Here is a 19,644-nt window from a genome sequence, read left to right on the forward strand (position 1 = left end):
CCAAATAATTGTCTTTATTTAAATTATCCAAGCAGAGCTAGTGCTTGTAAGGTGGCATTATAAAAGGCAATTTGCTAATGGGAAATAGCCACAAAATAATGAAAATTCAATAGTTTTGCTCATTGCTAATCACCATCCCCCTTACAGCAGTCTTAACTTCTTAAATTGAAGAAAAGTTAATCCACTCAAATGACAATCCCCAAATAGGCTATGACTTCCAGGTTTTTCCCCCCCAATATAATTTGTTCAAAAATAGAGAAATTCATCTTTTTTGAGACTTCTCAAATGAAGTTCATGTTCTTGACTCCTTTACTGCAATTCAAATATCATTCATACTAACACATTCCCATATCTTTAATCCTACATATCACAAGTTGTGGGTAGATCTATAAACAAGGCACCAGTAAATAGCCACAATATCATCGTCATGGGCAAGACTGGTACTTTTGTAAATACCATACAAATTATTAAAATTAAAACAGAAGCTTACAAGAAACAAATCTTGCAGTTAAAAAAAAACTAGGAATCAAAAGTCAATTACTTCACTTTGGGAAGAGATCAAATCCATAAATGAACACTTCACCAATCCTACACAAATACCTTGGGTTCATCACTCTCAACTTCCTTTGCACTGCTACTTCTTTCTGTTTGTCCCTCCAAAATAACACTTTGCAGGCGCTGTGATCCTGCATCCAACGGATGAATCTGAAGCAGCGGGTTGCCAGTTGAAATAGCACTCACACCATCTCGCTGCAGCAATGGCTGTGGAGATACTGAAATATGGTGTTAAAATATACAGGTTGTGAAATACCAACTGCACATAAATAAGTTTACATTTGCAGACATATCCTAACACTTTTTTGCCACTTGTATTAATGACAATATTCTTTTATTGGTCAACTCAAGTTGAGAAGTAACAAGATTAAATAAGTAAAAATCCAGATCAGTGATACTAGCAAGCGTACGGAGTCAATAAATGAGATGCTGGTAAAGCAGGTTAGGCAGCATCGAAGGAGTAGGAAAGTCTGCGTTTTGGGCATAAGTTGTTCATCAGGAATGCGGCAGTGGGAAAAGGAGGCAGAGAGATAAATAGGAGTGGGATGGGGGTGAAGGTAGCTGGGAAGGCGATAGGTAGATGCAGACGGGGGGGGGTGATAGTGATAGGTCAAAGGAGAAGGTGGAGTGGATAGGGCGGGGGGAGAGAGAGAAGGAAGATGGACAGGTAGTACACTTCAAGAGGGCGGTGCCAAGTTGAGGGTTGGATCTGGGATGAGGTGAGCAGAGGGGAGATAAAGAAACTGGTGGAAGTCAATGTTGTTGCCATGTGGTTGGAGGGTCCCAATCGTCAGGTTGCTTGGATTTGGCAATGGAGACGGCCCAAGACTTGCATGTCCTTGGTCAACTGGGAGGGGGGAGTTGACATGCTTGGCCACAGGGTGGTAGGGTTGTTTGGTGCACATGTTCCAGAGAGGTTTCTGAAAACATTCCACGAGTTGGCATCCTGTTTCTCCAATGTAAAGGAAACCACAGCAAAAGCAATGGATGCTGTGGATGAGATGTTTGGATGTGCTGGAAAATCTCTGCCAGATGCAAAAAAAATCCTTGGGGACCTTGGAGGTGAGGAGGAAGGTGAGAGTGCAGGTTTTCACCGCTAGAGGCGGCAAGGGAAGGTGCCAGGAGGGGAGGGTGGGTTGTTCCTAACGAGGGAGACACTGAGGGAATACTCTCTGCGGAATGCAGGTAAGGGTGGGGTGGTGGGGCCTGATGGTAGGGACAGAAATGGTGGAGGATAATGCGCGGTATCCGGAAATTTCCGGGGTGGAAGGTGAGGTGGAATATTATCCTGGTTTGGTTGGAGAGGTAGGGTTCTAAGGTGAAGGGCTTTTTGAGAACATTGCAAATTTAGACAACTAAGATTTCCAAGCTAAGTAGCAGTTATGTTTTGTGAAATATAATTTAATTGATTCACTTTTTTTTTTAAGTTTATTTACTGGAATCACTCATTTCCCCAAGTGTCTGAACTTAAACTTCATTTTCAGTTCTACTGTGACAGTTGGATTCAAATAAACCTGACAGACCGAATACGTCTATTAAGCATTGCTCCCTGGAAATGTTAAGTCAAACAAATTACCTGTTTGTTTTATTTCAATTTCTAGCAATAGCAACTTTAATATTTGGCGAAAAATATTTGAAGAAAGGCTGGTTTAAAAAAAGAAAGAGCAAACTTGAAAAGAGTCATTGACATAAAATTTATAGAGTGTTCAACACAAACTGTATTATGGGGAACGGACAAGATTGGGAATCCAACTCTAGTGGTAGCAAACACACTAGAATTTTAGCTGAGATGAGGTAAAGAGGAACAGAGGTGGAAATTGGCAGCCTTGACAGAATAGGTTAATGGTTGAAGGTTTCACAGAGTCAAATATGACATATAACTGCAAACAAAGTCTGGCTCCACCTCAGACATTTTACAGCAAGAGGATGGCTATGGAGCAGAGGATGAAGACCAAAGACAACGTTTTTTTGTTCCCAATAGTTAGCTTGAAGGAATTTCTGCTAAAGTGCTTGACACTTCAGAAACAGTAGAGAGGTTAAGAGGTAGCCGTGATTGGAGCTGGTTGTCACTAACATACATATGGAAAGCGACATTCAGATTAAGTCACCAAAGGGCAGCATGCAGATCAGAAAACCAGGATGACAAAGATAGAACTTGGAGTGGGAGCAGGAAGAGAAGCCATAACACATAGCTGATTATCTATCCAGTTGTAGCCAATACTGGAAATGAGTAATTGCAGTTCCATGCAGATTAGCAATAATAGAGAGGTGGAGAAGGATGATAGTGCGGTCAACCATGGCAAAAGTTAGACAGATTCAGAATGACGAGGAGGGAGTGTCTGCCTTTAGTTACTCACATGGGATATTGTTTGTGACTCTGAAAAAAACAGCTTCAACATTGTAACAGAAGCAGAAACCCGCTGGAGTTCTAGGAAAAGATGGGCACAAATTTATGATGTATGGGACAGCATGGACCAGTGCGCTTAACATTGGACTCTTAAGTGCACAGTAATTGTTAATGTTAGTGAGGAACTAAAAGACCATTTAGATTCATTTGGCCCTTATGTAATGAACCAGACTTTATAAAAAAATCTTAAAGTAAGGGAACACTTAGGAAGCAGCGATCATAATATGGTAGAGTTCAGTCTGCAGTTTGAAAGAGAGAAGGCAAAATCGGGTGTAATGGTGTTACAGTTAAATAAAGGTAATTATGAGGGCAGGAGAGGGGAACTGACGAAAATAGACTGGAAGCAGAGCCTAGCAGGGAAGACAGTAGAGCAAAAATGGCAGGAGTTTGTGGGTAAAATGGAGGACACTGTACAGAGGTTCATCCCCAAGAGGAGAAAGATTATCCAGGGAGAGATTTGCCATGGCTGACAAAGGAAGTCAGGAAATCTATCAAAGAAAAAGAGAGAGCCTAAAAAGTGGCCAAGAGCACTGGGAAATCAGAAGATTGGGAAGGCTACAAAAACAAACAGAGGATAACAAAGAGAGAAATAAGGAAGGAGAGAATCAATTATGAAGGTAGGCTAGCCAGTAATATTAGAAATGATAGTAAAAGTTTCTTTCAATACATAAGAAACAAACGACAGGCAAAAGTAGACATTGGGCCACTTCAAACTGATGCAGGAAGCCTAGTGATTGGTGATAAGGAAATTGCAGGAGAACGTAATAAGTACTTTGCATCAGTCTTCACAGTGGAAGACATGAGTAATATCCCAACAATTAAAGGGAGTCAGGGGGCTGAGTTGAGTATGGTTGCCATCACAAAAGAGAAAGTGCTAGAAAAGCTAAAAGATCTTAAAATGGATAAATCTAATGGCCCCGATGGGCTACATCCTAGAGTTCTGAGGGAGGTGGCTGAGGAAATAGCGGAGGCATTGGTTGAGATCTTTCAAAAGTCACTGGAGTCAGGGGAAGTCCCGGATGATTGGAAGATCGCTGTTGTAACCCCCTTGTTCAAGAAAGGATCAAGGCAAAAGATGGAAAATTATAGGCCAATTAGCCTAACCTCGGTTGTTGTAAAATTCTAGAATCCATCATTAAGGATGAGGTTTCTAAATTCTTGGAAGAGCAGGGTCGGATTAGAACAAGTCAACATGGATTTAGTAAGGGGAGGTCGTGCCTGACAAACCTGTTGGGAGTTCTTTGAAGAGGTGACAAGTAGGTTAGACCAGGGAAACCCAGTGGATGTTATCTACCTAGACTTCCAAAAGGCCTTTGATAAGGTGCCACACGGGAGGCTTCTGAGCAAGGTGAGGGCCCATGGTGTTCGAGGTGAGCTACTGGTATGGATTGAGGATTGGCTGTCTGACAGAAGGCAGAGAGTTGGGATAAAAGGTTCTTTTTCGGAATGGCAGCCGGTGACAAGCGGTGTCCCGCAGGGTTCAGTGTTGGGGCCGCAGTTGTTCACATTATATATTAATGATCTGGATGAAGGGACTGGGGCATTCTAGCGAAGTTTGCCAATGATACAAAGTTAGGTGGACAGGCAGGTAGTACTGAGGAAGTGGGGAGGCTGGCAGAAGGATCTAGACAGTTTGGAAGAGTGGTCCAGGAAATGGCTAATGGAATTCAATGTGAGCAAATGCGAGGTCTTGCACTTTGGAAAAAAGAATACAAGCATGGACTACTTTCTAAACGGTGAGAAAATTCATAAAGCCAAAGTACAGAGGGATCTGGGAGTGCTAGTTGAGGATTCTCTAAAGGTAAACATGCAGGTTGAGTCAGTGATTAAGAAAGCGAATGCAATGTTGTCAATTATCTCAAGAGGGTTGGAATTTAAAAGCACTGATGTGCTACTGAGACTTTATAAAGCTCTGGTTAGGCCCCATTTGGAGTACTGTGTCCAGTTTTGGTCCCCACACCTCAGGAAGGACATACTGGCACTGGAGCATGTCCAGCAGAGATTCACACAGATGATCCCTGGAATGGTAGGTCTAACATATGAGGAACGGCTGAGGACCCTGGGATTGTATTCATTGGAGATTAAAAGATTAAGGGGAGATCTAATAGAAACTTACAAGATAATACATGGCTTGGAGAGGGTGGACGCTAGGAAATTGTTTCCGTTAGGCGAGGAGACTAGGACCCGTGGACACAGCCTTAGAATTGGAGGGGGTAAATTCAGAACAGAAATGCGGAGACATTTCTTCAGCCAGAGAGTGGTGGGCCTGTGGAATTCATTGCCACAGAGTGCAGTGGAGGCTGGGACGCTAAATGTCTTCAAGGCAGAAATTGATAAATTCTTGACGTCACAAGGAATTAAGGGCTAGGGGGAGAATGCAGGTAAGTGGAGTTGAAATGCCCATCAGCCATGATTGAATGGTGGAGTGGACTCGATGGGCCGAATGGCCTTACTTCCGCTCCTATGTCTTATGCTCTTATGGACTAAATTACCTGAAATCCTTGTGTCTCTGGCTCGTTTCATTGCATCAAATAGCTGGAAACAGAGATTCTTATGTTAAGCTACATAAAGTCTGAATGCTGGCACTTATGGTTAAGAAAAGTTTGAATTTTCATTACAAATCTTGTTTTGTTTTTAGTTAGCATTTAGCTAAAATCCAATTTTAAATAAAATCCCCAGCCTTATGAAGGATTTTAACAAGGCTTATGTCAGAAGAGAAGCAAGGCTTAATTAATCAAAGAAGCAGCTCAAACCAGTTCTTCTCTAAATGGACCAGATATACCTTTTGTGTCAGCATAATTTCAGGTCTTTGGGTAGATAGTTTGGTGGAGCAGAATGAAAAATAATAGAAACTGATCAGAAAAATACAGCAATAATCATGGTAGACTAATCTACATAAAGATGGGCAAAAGTGGCCTTGATGAAGAGTTCACAATGTTTTTGGTGTAGTTTCTTGGAATAGTATGTTCTGAAAGATAGCAAATACATCTCCTTTATTCAAAACAAAAGGGAGACAGAAAGCAGGAAACTTCAAGCCAGTTAGCTTAACATCGGTCGAAGGGTAAAATGCAAGAAGCTATTATGGAAGAAATTACAGCAGGGCACTAAGATAAGTTCAAGGTAATCAGATGAAATCAACATAGTTTTGTGAACAGATATCATGTTTAACAAATCTACTGAGTGTTCATGGAGAAAATAACACATGCTGAGGATAAAGGGGAACGCATGGATGTACTGTATTTAAAATCCCAGGTGGTCTTGGATAATGTGCTACAAAAGGTTATTGCACAAATTAAAAACTCAATGTAGGCTAACAGGAAATATAAATGGGTCTTTTTTCAGGTTGGCAGGATGCAAGGAGAGATGTGTCACAGGGATCAGTGTTCGGACATCAACAAGTTACATATGAACGACTTGAATAAAGGGAGATGGGAATGGTTGCCAAATTTGCTGATGACAAAGATAGTTGGGAAAACAAGTTGCAAAGAGGACACAAAGATATCAGAAGCTACAAACAAGTTGAATGAGTGGGCAAAGATCTGGGAAATGGAGTATATTGTGGCATAATGCAATTGCCTGGTTAAGCAGGAAGAAAAAAAGAAATCCTCTTATTGGAATGATGAAAGATTAGAGCTCTGAGATGCAGTGTGATATGGGCATCCTACTACAAAAGGTACATGATATAAATACAAAAGCCAGCACAATATTATTATTTATTGCAAGAGGGACTAAGGAAGTTTCACTTGAGTTATACAGGACTCTTATGAGATCACATCTGGAGTATTGTATAGAGTAGCAGCCCCCCTTAAGGAACGATATAACTCAATTGCAACTTACAAAGATAGGTTGAATGTGAAGATGGTATTTCCACTATGACAGAATTGAGAATTAGGGGTCACTTGTCAAAAAATAAGGGTTTGTCCATTAAAACAGTGACAAGACAACTTCTTTGAGTCTTCAGAGTTCTCTTCATTAACAAAAAAGGTGAAAGTGAAGTCTACGAGTATTTTTAAGGCAGCAGTACATACACCCCCTTGCCTAACAAAAGTGTAAGATTATCAGGAACAAATGAGAATGTGGATCGGATAACAATCAAATTAGCCATGACCATATTAAAAAGCAAAATAGGCTAGAAGGGTAGAATTGCCTACTTGTGCTCTTTTGTTGTACTCCTGCAAACGTTTTGTCGTCAATTTGGAATTACATTTAGGTGCCGAACAATGAATTTTCAGACAGCAGGACAAGCAACTTTAGCTCATAGGTACTAACACCTAGAGTTCTTTTACTGAAGTTGCGCTAATTCAGGGAGGTCACACTCATTAGCATATTCATCCGGTACCACATGATTTTGAAAGAAAGAAATGTTGTCACAAGAAAATGTAATAACAGTCACAAAGAATGTGATTGATAGACATAAATATATCAATGATTTCTCTTAATCTCAAAATTTGCAACATTATCGTGAACTTGGATTTTTCATGAGTCAAACATTCATGAGTAATCAATTTTACAAATTTAACAGACAAGCATTTTGGTGCTTATGGTGGAACTTGCATTTGAATCAAAACTGCTATTACCAACTTTTTATACGCTTACTCCTTTTTTTTAAAACCACTATTGCACAAACCATGGCTTGCCAAATAAAAGAGGTGTTATTTTGCAAAATAAATCTTCAAATTTAGCACTAATAGATGATTAACATACAAAATTGATCTACTTTCTTTTGATAAGTTGTCACTGATTAAAGAGTGAGTCTTTCGGTTTGAAATTTGTTTTATCTTGCCAATGTAAAAGAAGTAAACCTTGTAAAAATTCAACAACTACATACGGTAACATTACTGTGTAACTGCATCTAATGATGGAATGATTGATAATCAAAAAGCAGCTCTGAAAATCTAAAATAACCCTTCAGAAAGTCTTAAAAGCACACCTTGAAATTAAAAAAAAAATCAATTTAGTGTCTCTTTTCTTTTGCCTTGTATGCCATAAGCTGAGAACTTCTGTGGTTTCAGCAACTCAAATGGTAAAACTTGCATAATTTCGATCATCTTTCAACTAAGTCAATGGAGCATGCTGAAATACCAGTATGCTAAGAAAATGGTTTATACCAACAGATTCATAGATATCAAACTCCTAAGTTCAACTGTGATAATTACTGGTAATAAAGTTCTGCAATTTCAGCAAATTTCACATTAATCATTCTTCCATTGAAGTTTATTCAAATGCTTCTTCCAAATAATAAAATGCCTCCTTGCACGCCCTCTTTCCATGCTGTATTCAATTCATAACCAGTCCAAATCATTCTCTGCTTTGTCACAGATGTAAGGTAAAATTAAATCTCAACTACTTTTCACCTCAAGTCAAAATCAGCAAGGCATGGTTTGATTTACTCCTTTCAATTTCAATGCCTTACTAAAATAAGCCAAAGGATGTTCCCCAAAACCTTTCTCAAATTCCAATTTTCACAAAATCAAAGATAAGGCTTATTTTGAAAATATTTAAAAAGCAAAGGAATTGTTGCACTATTCCACACAGAGGAAATTAAGGAAGACAGGATAGGAGAGCTAAGAAGTTATAAATTAAATGTTTGTTAAATCCAAAAAGTATTAAAAATCGGTTGACTTGAATTACAATTTAATAGAGGCAGGCAAAGTGTGGGTTTCATTCCAGCCAGCAATTTGGAGAGAGACATGGAGATTTCAAGGTGAGCTGGCAATTCAGCCTGGAGAACTGCCCCACCTATACAGGTTCAACAACTTAGAATCTTATAATTGTGTATTTTTGAAAAAAAAACAAATCAGCTCCAATTACAGTCATATGACAAAAGATCGGAACAGATGGTCCATCTCAATTTGAACTAATAGTATAAATTTAATACTCCTTTGGTCCTCAACTGTAAGGTGACTGGGCAACTGTAAAAGCATTAGTGATTATTTTACTATGATAGATCTTGTCCTCTGTCTCCAGAATTAGCTGTAAGCACACAGCTCATCTTAGTGTCTTTGTGTCATGTATAAATGGAATTTCTTTACATTTAACAAACTGCAGACTGGGATTACTAGTTAGTTAGCAAGTAAACAAAAGCTGAAACACATTTCCCCATCCCATGTCAATAAAAATTAATAAAATACATCTCCAACAACAACGTACAAGACCATTACCTGCAGCCTGTAATTCCAAATTCACATCTGAATTCAGCTGACCCACGTAAGACAATGTTCCTCCATTAGCATCTGTAGTCACACATACTATTCTGAAATTAATAAAAATTGCAGTTGAAATAAGCTTCAGGAATGAAACTGAAAATCAAAGTCACGCTAATTATTTTGCTGTTCAAAACAAAAAATATTTTAATCAACTGTCCCCATGTATTACTCAAGTAACAAAGTTGGACACTCATAGCTGACATTAAACAAAGCAATCAAAACAAAGGAAATAATGTTAGCTTTAACGTAAAGCAGAAAAGGATTTACATGAATTGCTGACCCATCAATAAAAAAAGTTTTTTTTAGTTCTCATATTTAGGTTGAAATTACTCAAATCTAATAACATGAATTATTTTTCAGGACATTCTGAATTAAGATTTATTTTTCTTGGCTGTCTTAGAATAGTTTTTAGCTTATGCAACAGGATCCTGAACTCAATGCTGGGGAACATTTCGGAATTCATTTCATTGGAGCTCTGCAAAAGCCACTCCTTAGGAATGCAGGAGAGAACTAATTAATACATGAAGTCAGAGATATAGACCTGTAAAATTATTTCACTGTAAAACTTGAGTTAAGCAGAAATGGAAAACATTTGATCAATATTTGAGAAAATATTTACAGGGTCACTTAGGTTTTTTGAGTAACTAAAAGCACTGACCACATTCGTTTTAATACATTGCAGCATTAAGACCACTCAAGCACTGAAATAAACAGCAATCGAAAAATGAAAGAAAGAGTTAGGTTAAGATGAAAGCCACTATAGCCAATAAAAAAAAAAGGAAATGACAAACTCATATAGTCTGGTAATGTCATTATTCCACATTTCTGCAATATAACATTGAAAGTAGCATTTTTTGTGTGTGCAAGCTGTTTGCAATCTTGAAAATAGTATCAACTATTACTTTTATTTTATACAGATTTAAATAAGCAGCTCATCAATGTTCAATTTGGACTCCACTGTGGCCACTTGCTTTCAAACCTGACTAAAACCTTCATCCAAATATGGACAAGAAAGTTGAATTCCAGGAATGAGACGAGAGCAGTTCTCCCTGATACCAAGGAGGTTTTAAGGCATGTGCGACACCAAGGAATCTTGGCAAAATTAAAGTCAATGGAAATCAGGGCAAAAAAGTATCTTGACACAAAGGGAGATATCTGTAGATGTTGAAGGCTAATTATTTCATATCCACAACATTTCCCAAAAGAACACCTGTAGGTAACATCCAGGTTTAACAATCTTCAGTTGTTTCATTATTGACCTTCCTGCCACCAAAACATCAGAATTCTGCATCTTTCCTGCCAGTTCCATTCACAACTCCTTAGATGTTGAAATAGCCCATGCTTGCACACAGCAAAACCTGGACAACATTTTGTCTTGACAGATAAATGGCAAGTAACAAATGCACAACACAAGTGCTAGGCAAAGGACATCTCCCACAAGAGAGAATCCAATAATCTCCCCATGATATTCCACTGGATTACCATTGCTGAATCTCAATAATTAAAATCCCAGCAGCTGCAACTGATCAGAAACCTAACTGGATCTGTCACAGAGTTGTAGAGCTGTACAACACGGAAAGAGACTTTTCAGTCCAATTCGCTCGTGCTGACAAGATATCCTAAATTAATCTAATCTCATTTGTCAGCATTTGGCCCATATCCCTCTGAACCCTTCATAATCATATAACCACCCAGATGCTTTTTAAATGCTGCAATTGTACCAGCCGCCACCACTTCCACTGGCAGCTTATTCCAAATACGCATCACCCTCTGCATGAAAAAGTTGCCCTTTAGGTCACTAAATCTTTCCCCTCTCACCTTCAAGTGATGCTCTCTAGCATTGGACTCCTCCACCCCAGGAAAAAGACCTTGGCTATTCACCTTATGCTACATGACTTTATAAACTTCTATAAGGTCACCTTTCAGCATCTGACACAAAAGGAAAACAGCCCCAGCCTATTCAGCCTTTCCCTATAGCTCAAACCCTCCAACTCTGGCAACATCCTTGTAAATGTTTTCTGAACCTTTCACAACATCCTTCCTATATCAGGGAGGCCAGAACTGAACAGCGTATCCCAAAATTGGCCTAGCCAATGTCCTGTACAGCCGCAACATGACCTCCCAAGTCCTATACTCAATGTATTGAAGCGTTCTAAACACCTTCTTCACTATCCTATCTACCGGGGATTCCACTTTCAAGAAACTATGAACCTGTACTCCAAGGTCCCTTTTTTTAAAGCAACACTCCCCAGGACCTTACAATTAAGTGCCTAAGTTCTGCCCTGATTTTTCTTTTCAAAATGCAGAACCTCACATTCATCTAAATTAAACTGGAGTCATAGAGGCTACAACAGCAGGTCAGAGGACAAGGGTTGTGCAAACAAGTAACCTCTCAATTCCCAAAGCTGCTCCAACTGTAGGTTAAGTGTGAGATAAAATACAGTACTTCTTACTTGTCTGGTTGTTGCTCAGCTGCACTCACTCAAGAGGTTTTACACCATTCAAGACAAAGCAGTTAATTTGTTTTGCACTTATCCATCACCTTAAATATTTGTTCTCTATGCTTATGACAACAGAGTCAACAGCACCTTTACATTAATCATAGCTACTGAGCAGGTACATTAGGAGCAATATCTTGACATCATAAGATGAAACTAGGACTTAATCATGTAACGTCTCAAGGAAGTTTTCTCCTACATTCTCTCTCTCGTGTACTGTGTCATCTTAACTGTGGCGACCAATTTTTCCCAGCAAAGCAAAGAAAGCTTGGAAATAGGTTGTTTTTTTGTTTTCTGTTGACTTATTTTCTGTTATTGACTGCAACTTCTTGGATTGAAACAGTGCGTGATTGTGTAGTTTCCAAAGTCAACAATTTCAAAATTATATCTCAACCAATGTGACTCCCTTCATGGAAGAACGAAATGCAAAGATTTAGAAATCAAATTCTAAAAGTTATTTTCTGATGATCATTCATTTTACTCAAAAAAAAAAGAAGAATTTTCATTGTGTGGAGTACAGATATAGTGACAGATATAAAATGGAGAGAGATTGAAAAAGTTATTCTAAGGAGAATAAATTGCCAACTTGAATTTAAAACTTGATTTAAAATAAAGAACTCACGAAGGAGCTGTGGTAACCCCCGAATTCATAAGATTACGAAATTCAAACTCAGTTCTCCCACAATGGACAGGACAAAGAAACTATGCAGGTCCAGTTACACTAAACAAAAAGAAAAATCGGCATCCTGACAGTTTCTACAAAAATACACCCAAAAGCACTTTTAATTTAGAACAGTAAACTACTGCTCATAAAAGAAAAACTAAATAAATGTGATAGTTTGATTTATCCACCATTATTTACGGTTAGTATTATTCTCCACATAAACAAACAGAACAAGTGATGCATTATTTCAGAAAATGCTCCCCAAAAATTTTGATGTTGATGCATCCGGACAGCTATTAGATAGCTATACAGCACATTGATTCGGCCAGTTTTGGAATGTTGTGTGCAGTTCTGGTCTCCCTCCCATCGGAAGGATGTTGTGAAACTTGAAAAGGGTGCAGAAAAGATTTACAAGGATGCTGCCAGGATTGGAGGGTTTGAGCTATTGAGAAAGGCTGAATAGGCTGGGACTGTTTTCCCTGGATTTTACGGTTTATAAAATCATGAGGGGCATGGATAGGGTAACTAGATCTGGTCTTATCCCTGGCATGGAGGAGTCCAGAACTACAAGGCATAGGTTTAAGGATAAAGAGGGGAAAGATCTAAAAGGGACCTAAGGAGCAACGTTTCACTCAGAGGGTTGGAATGGGCTCCCAGAGGAAGTGGACGAGGCTGGTACGATTACAACATTGAAAACCAATCTGGACGGGTATATGGATAACAAGGGCTTAGAGGGATATGGGCCAAATGCTGGCAAATGGGAATAGATTAATTTACGATATCTCAACTTTTTCACAGAGAAGGTAGCACAGGTATGAAATAAGCTGCCAGAGGAAGTTGTGGAGGCTGGTACAATGGCAACATTTAAGAGACATTTGGATGGGTATACGAATAGGAAGGGTTGGTCAGCATGGACAAGTTGGACCGACGGGTCTGCTTCCGTGCTATACATCTCGATGACTCAATGTTACAATGTCAGCAAGAAATACTTCAGTTATCTTACCAATGCCACAACAAAATTCCTCACATTTTGGTTGGATCTTAACTGAGAAAGAAAACACCGAAAAAACCTTCTTGAGAAGATGCTTCTATGTACTATAAAAACAAATATGGACATAACATGAAAATATTAACAAATATTGACAAGAAAATCTGCTGAAAAAAAGCACCCTTTTAAAAAAAAATTGTTCCAACTTAATATAATCAGATGGTAATAAGACAGGGCAAAAAACTGAAGTGATAGTTGGGAAACACTTTGCACCTAGTGATCATAATTCTATTTGTTTTAAAATATTATAAAAAAGATAAGCCTTCCATAAAAATAAAACTTTTAATTAGAGTAAAGCAAATTTTAATAGTACGAGACAAAAGCTTTCAAAAAATTGATTGGAGTAGACTGTTCACGGTTAAAGGGATGCCTGATAAGTGGGAGGCTTTCAAAAGTGTGATAACAGGAGTTTAACGGAATTATGATTTCTGATAGAGTGAAAGGTAAGGCTGGTACAATTAGAGAACAACAAATGAATATAGATATTGAGGCTCTTGTCAAGAACAAAAAAAATCATATATTGGATATAAACAACTGGGTTCAAATGAATCTCTTGAACAGTATAAAGAGTGTAGGGGCATTCTTAAACAGGGAGATCAGGACGGCAAAGTGAGGATATGAGATAGCCTTGGTAATAAGGTTAAGGAGAATCCAAAGAGATTCTACAAATACATTAAGAGCAAGAAATTAACGAAAGACAGAGTAGGGCCCCTTAAAGATCAAAAAGGTCGTATTTGTGTTGAACCTCAGAAATTGGGAGAGATATAAAATTAATATTTCACATTTTTTTTAAGTTGCGAAGAAATGGTTTTGAACACAGCTCACGTTAGACAAGTCGAGGTGCTGGAAGTCTTAGAAAACAAAGCCAGAAAAATCCCCGAACCTAATTTAGTGTATCCCCCACCACTTTGTGGGAAATTAGGGAGGAAATTTGAGGGCCCCTTGCAGAAATATTCATATCATCTAAAGATAGGGGTGAGATGTCAAATGACTGGAGGGTGGCTAAGCTGTGCCTTTCTTTAGGAAGGGATGCAAGGAGAAGCCTAAGAACTATCGACCTGTGGATCTGACTTCAGTGGTAGGTAAGCTGTTCGAACGGATTCTGAAAGACAGGATTTATGTGCATTTGGAGAGGCAGGAGTGATCATGGACAGTCAGTATAGTTTTGTGCAAGGGAAATGGTGTCTCACAAACGCGATTAATTTTTTTTTGAGCAAGTAACCAAGATGATTGATGAAGGCAAAGTGGACATTGTTTACTTGGACTTTAGTAAAGCCTTTGACAAGGTACTAATTAGTCTACTATGCAGAAAAGTTAGATCACATGGGATTCAGGGTAAGGTTATGAATTGGATACAAAATTGGTTTAACAGTAGGAGACAGAATGGTGGTGGAGAGTTGTTTGTCGGACTGGAGGCCTGTGATCAGTAGTGTTCTGCCAGGATCAGTGCTGAATTCACATTCTTTTTGTCATTTATATAAATGATTTAGATAAGATTAGATTAGATTAGAATACTTAGTGTGGAAACAGGCCCTTCGGCCCAACAAGTCCACACCGCCCCACCGAAGCGCAACCCACCCATACCCCTACATTTATCCCTTACCTAAGGCTACGGACAATTTAGCATGGCCAATTCACCTGACCTGCACATCTTTGGACTGTGGGAGGAAACCGGAGCACCCGGAGGAAACCCACGCAGACACGGGGAGAACGTGCAAACTCCACACAGTCAGTCGCCTGAGGCGGGAATTGAACCCGGGTCTCTGGCGCTGTGAGGCAGCAGTGCTAACCACTGTGCCACCGAGCCACCCACTATAAGATTATAGAAAACATGGTAAGTAAGTTTGCAGATGACACCAAGATTGGTGGTATAGTGGACAGTGAAGATGGTTCTCTAGGATTACACAGAGATCTTGATCAATTGGGTCAAAAGGGTGAAACGTGGCAAATGTAGTTTAATTTGGATAAATGCGGAGGTATTGCCTTTGTTTGTTTCACCAAAATGTAAGATTTAGACAATTAAACGTAGGTCCTTGGGTAGTCTCGCAGAACAGAGACACCTAGGGGTTCAAAGACATAATTCTTTGACGTCTGCATGACACACATAGATAGGGTGGTTAAGAAGGCATTTACTATGCTTTCCTTCATTGTTCAGACCGGAGTACAGGGATTTTATATTAAGGTTGGACATTGGTGAGTACTCTGTCCAGGCTAGTTGCCCTGATATAGGAACGATATTATTAAGCTAGAGAGGTATCAGAAGAGATTTATCAGCATGTTGCTGGGAATGGAGGGTCTGAGTTGTAAGGAGAGGCTGGAACGTTTGTCACTGGAGTGTACGAGGTTGAGAGATGACCTTATACCAGTTTATAAAATTGAGAGTATACACAAGGAGAATTACAGGTGTCTGTTCCCGACGGTGGGGGCATATTCAAGACTTGCGGGGATATTTTTAAGGTGAGGAGAAAAAGATTTAAAGACACAGAGTACCTTTTTCAAACACAGGAAAGTGATTCATGTGTGGAATGGACTTCCAGAGGAAGTGGTGGATGCGGGTACAGTTGCAACATTTAAAGTACATTTAGATAAATAGATGAACAAGAAATGTTTGGAGGGATATGGGCTAAGCGCAGGCAGGTGGGACTAGCTTAGTTTGGGATTATGGTCAGCATGGATTGGTTGGACTGAAGGATAGGTTTCTGTGCTATATGGCTAATGATTCAACTGAAAAAAAAGGAAGAAACTACATTGCCTTTGTTTGAACATTGATGTGTCAAGGGCTTACGATACATTTCAAAGTTACTTTATAACACATCAAAACAGGTCGTTACTTTGTTAACAAGGATAACACAACATTAGAGCTGAAAATGTGTTGCTGGAAAAGCGCAGGTCAGGCAGCATCCAAGGAACAGGAGAATCGACGTTTTGGGCATAAGCCCTTCTTCAGGAAGCCTGAAGGGCTTATGCCCGAAACGTCGATTCTCCTGTTCCTTGGATGCTGCCTGACTTGCTGCGCTTTTCCAGCAACACATTTTCAGCTCTGATCTCCAGCATCTGCAGCCCTCACTTTCTCCCCTAACACAACATTAGATACAAGATTTTGTTACTTGGGTAAATTATGACAAAGTTCATGTATAGGGTTACCCGACTCCAAATTCGCAGAACAGTTTTGTGGTTACAGTTACCCAGGGTTTACTGTGTCCGGAACATATTATAGGGAACTTTCCGGAACCAAGGACCAGCATGCTACTGGGAAGATACATCTCCCATTGAAATGAATGGGTTTGCACCTTTCCACAGTAGGTCCTGGAACATATCCCCTGTGGATATGGGGTGGATTACTGTCCAGTACAGATAGGTATCAAGGTCACAGGCATGAATCTTGCCTATGAAAATGTGGATGTACGTGATTCATAAAATACAAGTAGAAATCCTGAAGTACACTTTTTTTTTTAAAAAGTTACCTCACATAGAAATAGAAGTAAGGAAACATGCCATCTGGCCCAATCAGCAATGTTCCACTCTAGCCTCCTCTTCCTTTGACTTATGGCACAATAGCTCAGTGGCATTGTTGCCTCAGTGCCAGGGATCCAGGTTCAATTCCACCCTTGGGCAACTATGTGCAGTGTGCATATTCTCCCCATGTGCGGGGGCTTCCTCTCGTTTCCTCCCACAGTCCAAAGACATGCAGGTTAGGTGGATTGGTGATGTTAATTTGCCCATAGAGTCCAGGAATGTGTAGGTTATGTGGGTTAGCTATAGGAAATGCAGGATTGTAGGGTAGGGGAGCGAGTCTGGGTAGGATGCTCTTCGGAGAGTTGGTATGGCCTTGTTGGGCCGAATGGCTTGTTTCCACGTTGTAGGGATTCCATAGATTCTTACCAGTCAACCTACCTTCTCCCCAAATCTATCTTTCCTCGAAGCACATCTATGTGATTTGCCTCAACCACTCCTTTTGGCAGCAAATTCCACAGTCTCCAAACATTTCTTCTGAATTCCTTATTTGATTTCGTAATAACAATTTACATTGATGGCATCTAACTTTGCTCTACCCACATGTGGAAACAGTTTGTGACAAGAACCCAGCAAAATCTTCCATAAATTTTAAAAGTTCTCTACCATGATCAAAGAACTACAGTACTATTTATCCTTTCCTAATAAAGATCATCTCTTAATTCAGGAACCATCCTGATAAATCTTTCTTATATATTGTCAGAGGCTAAGGGGTGACCTTATAGAGGTTTACAAAATCATGAGGGGCATGGATAGAGTAAATAGACAAGATCTTTTCCCTGGGGTGGGGGAGTCCAAAACAACAGGGCATAGTTTTAGGGTGAGGGGGGGGGAAAAAGGTATAAAAAGGGACCAGAGAGCAACATTTTCACGCAGAGGACGGTGCCTGTATGGAATAGGTAGTGGTGGAGGCTGGTATAATTACAACATTTAAAAGGCATCTGAATGGGTATATGAATAAGGGCTTGGAGGGATATGGGCCAAGGGCTGGCAAACTGGACTAGATTAGGCTAGGATATTAGGTTAGTCTGGCATGGATGAGCTAAACCCAAGGGTCTGTTTCTATGCTGTACATCTCTACGACTGTGACCCTATGACCCACAGACTGCAGTGAAGGCAGACAACTGTACCTCATCCTAGACCATCATGGAAGCCAACCTTCTATCTGTGGTCTCCATGTATATGGTTTGTTGCCACAGAAAGTCTGCCAACTTCACAGCACCACCACACCCCAAATAAAGCTCTCCTACAACCTATTCCATCAACCAGAAGATATGGAAGCTTAAACACACACACCGGCAGGTTCAGGGACAGTTTCTTCCGGTCTTTATTAGACAGATGAATGGACACTAACTGCAAATAATGCTCATCAGGTTAATGTCGATCTTGCCTAGCACATGCTCTTAGCGACACAAGTGTCTGCCTTTAACCTTTTATTTTAAAACCGTACGATCTATGTCCTTGCTCACTATGATCTGCCTATACTGCTCGCAAACAAAGCTTTTCACTACACTTTGTTACATTTAACAATAAATTGAATGAAATCAAGCGGCACTGGATTTAGAATGACTTACTCACTGATTTGATTCATTTATTTTTTGTCACATACATTTGTTACAAAATACAGTGTTAGTGCTGCATAGTGTGGCCACTCTCTGATGCCATCTTTAAATACAGAGAAAGAAAGAAATAAAAGGTGTCTAACTTTACAGCCATTGACACTCAGTTTGAGTTCTATCAAGGCTATTCAACTTCCAACCTCATTAATCTTTGTCCAATTATGAACAAAGAAGTCAAACTGAGTGACTGCCCTTGATAAAACAGTGCATTTGACCAAGCATGGGTGGCATCCAGTTGTAGGAGCGAAATAAGACTTCATGGGAATCAGGCAAAAGTCCCACTGGTTGGAGTCAAACCTAGCACAAAAGGACAATATTGTTAAAGGTCAGTTGTCTCAGCTCTAGGACATCTCCGCAGGAGTTCCTCAGTAGCATTAGTAAAACATCACAGCATCCAGACCATTGAGTCTGCTCTGCCATTTAATTAGATCATAGTTCATTTAGTAATCCTTTATATAATTTCTTGCCTTTCCCATGTAACCCTTGATTCCCTGATTAAAAATATTCAAGACTTTAATACAAAATGAACTAGCCTTTACTAGCCTCTATGGTAAAGTGTTCATCAGATTCACTACCTTTGAAAGAAGAATTTCCTCTCCATCTGTCTTAAAAAAGGACAACACTTTACTCTTAGGATTATGCTCTCTGGTCCTTGACTCCCCCAAAGTTGAAACAAGCTTTCCATACCTACCCAGTAAAGTCCACCAAGAATCATGTTTCAATAACGTAACCTCTCATTCTTCTAAACTCCAATAAACACAGGCCCAATTACAAATGTCATTTCTCCATACCTGGAATCAACGTAGTGAACCTTCACTGGGCTGCCTCCAGTCCAGTATATCTTTCCATAAAGGGACTCAAATTTTTTCATATTATTGTAGCTGCGTTCTGATTAATGCCTTGTATAGCATTAGCAAGTCTTCACTTTTATATTCCATTCCCACTGAGATAAAAAGGTCAACCTCCCATTTGCCTTCCACATTACCTACCAAAATTGCATTCGAGGTTTTCACGATTTGTGAACAAGGAATCCAAAAACCTCTCTTGGGTCAATGGTCTTTAGCTGCTTCAATTATTGTCCTTTCATTGCAAGGTCAGACATGGAGATGTTTGCTGATGACTGCACAACATGCA

At 39.6% G+C, this 19,644-nt stretch overlaps 1 protein-coding gene across 3 annotated transcripts in view; it reads right to left on the reverse strand.

The window, feature by feature from the left end:
* Positions 1-19,644, reverse strand: part of LOC122539413 (uncharacterized) — a 63,877-nt gene that overhangs the window by 42,570 nt on the left and 1,663 nt on the right. For 2 of the 3 annotated variants that reach the window (XR_015753321.1, XM_087980027.1), the window contains exons 2-3: positions 9,124-9,215; positions 601-773 (exon numbers count right to left, since the gene is read on the reverse strand). Coding sequence is in view for 2 of the 3 variants with exons in the window: in XM_087980027.1 (XP_087836153.1) it covers positions 601-773; positions 9,124-9,215 (265 nt within the window). In the remaining variant the exon portion in view is untranslated. Of the gene's footprint in view, positions 1-600; positions 774-9,123; positions 9,216-12,288; positions 12,333-19,644 lie in introns of those variants that run through there. The other variant, XM_087980026.1, reaches the window with a different exon arrangement.

This window comes from Chiloscyllium plagiosum, unplaced genomic scaffold (genome assembly GCF_037043375.1).
Source record: "Chiloscyllium plagiosum isolate Xiang-an unplaced genomic scaffold, Cpla_swu_hap1 HiC_scaffold_36, whole genome shotgun sequence".
Lineage (NCBI taxonomy): Eukaryota > Metazoa > Chordata > Chondrichthyes > Orectolobiformes > Hemiscylliidae > Chiloscyllium > Chiloscyllium plagiosum.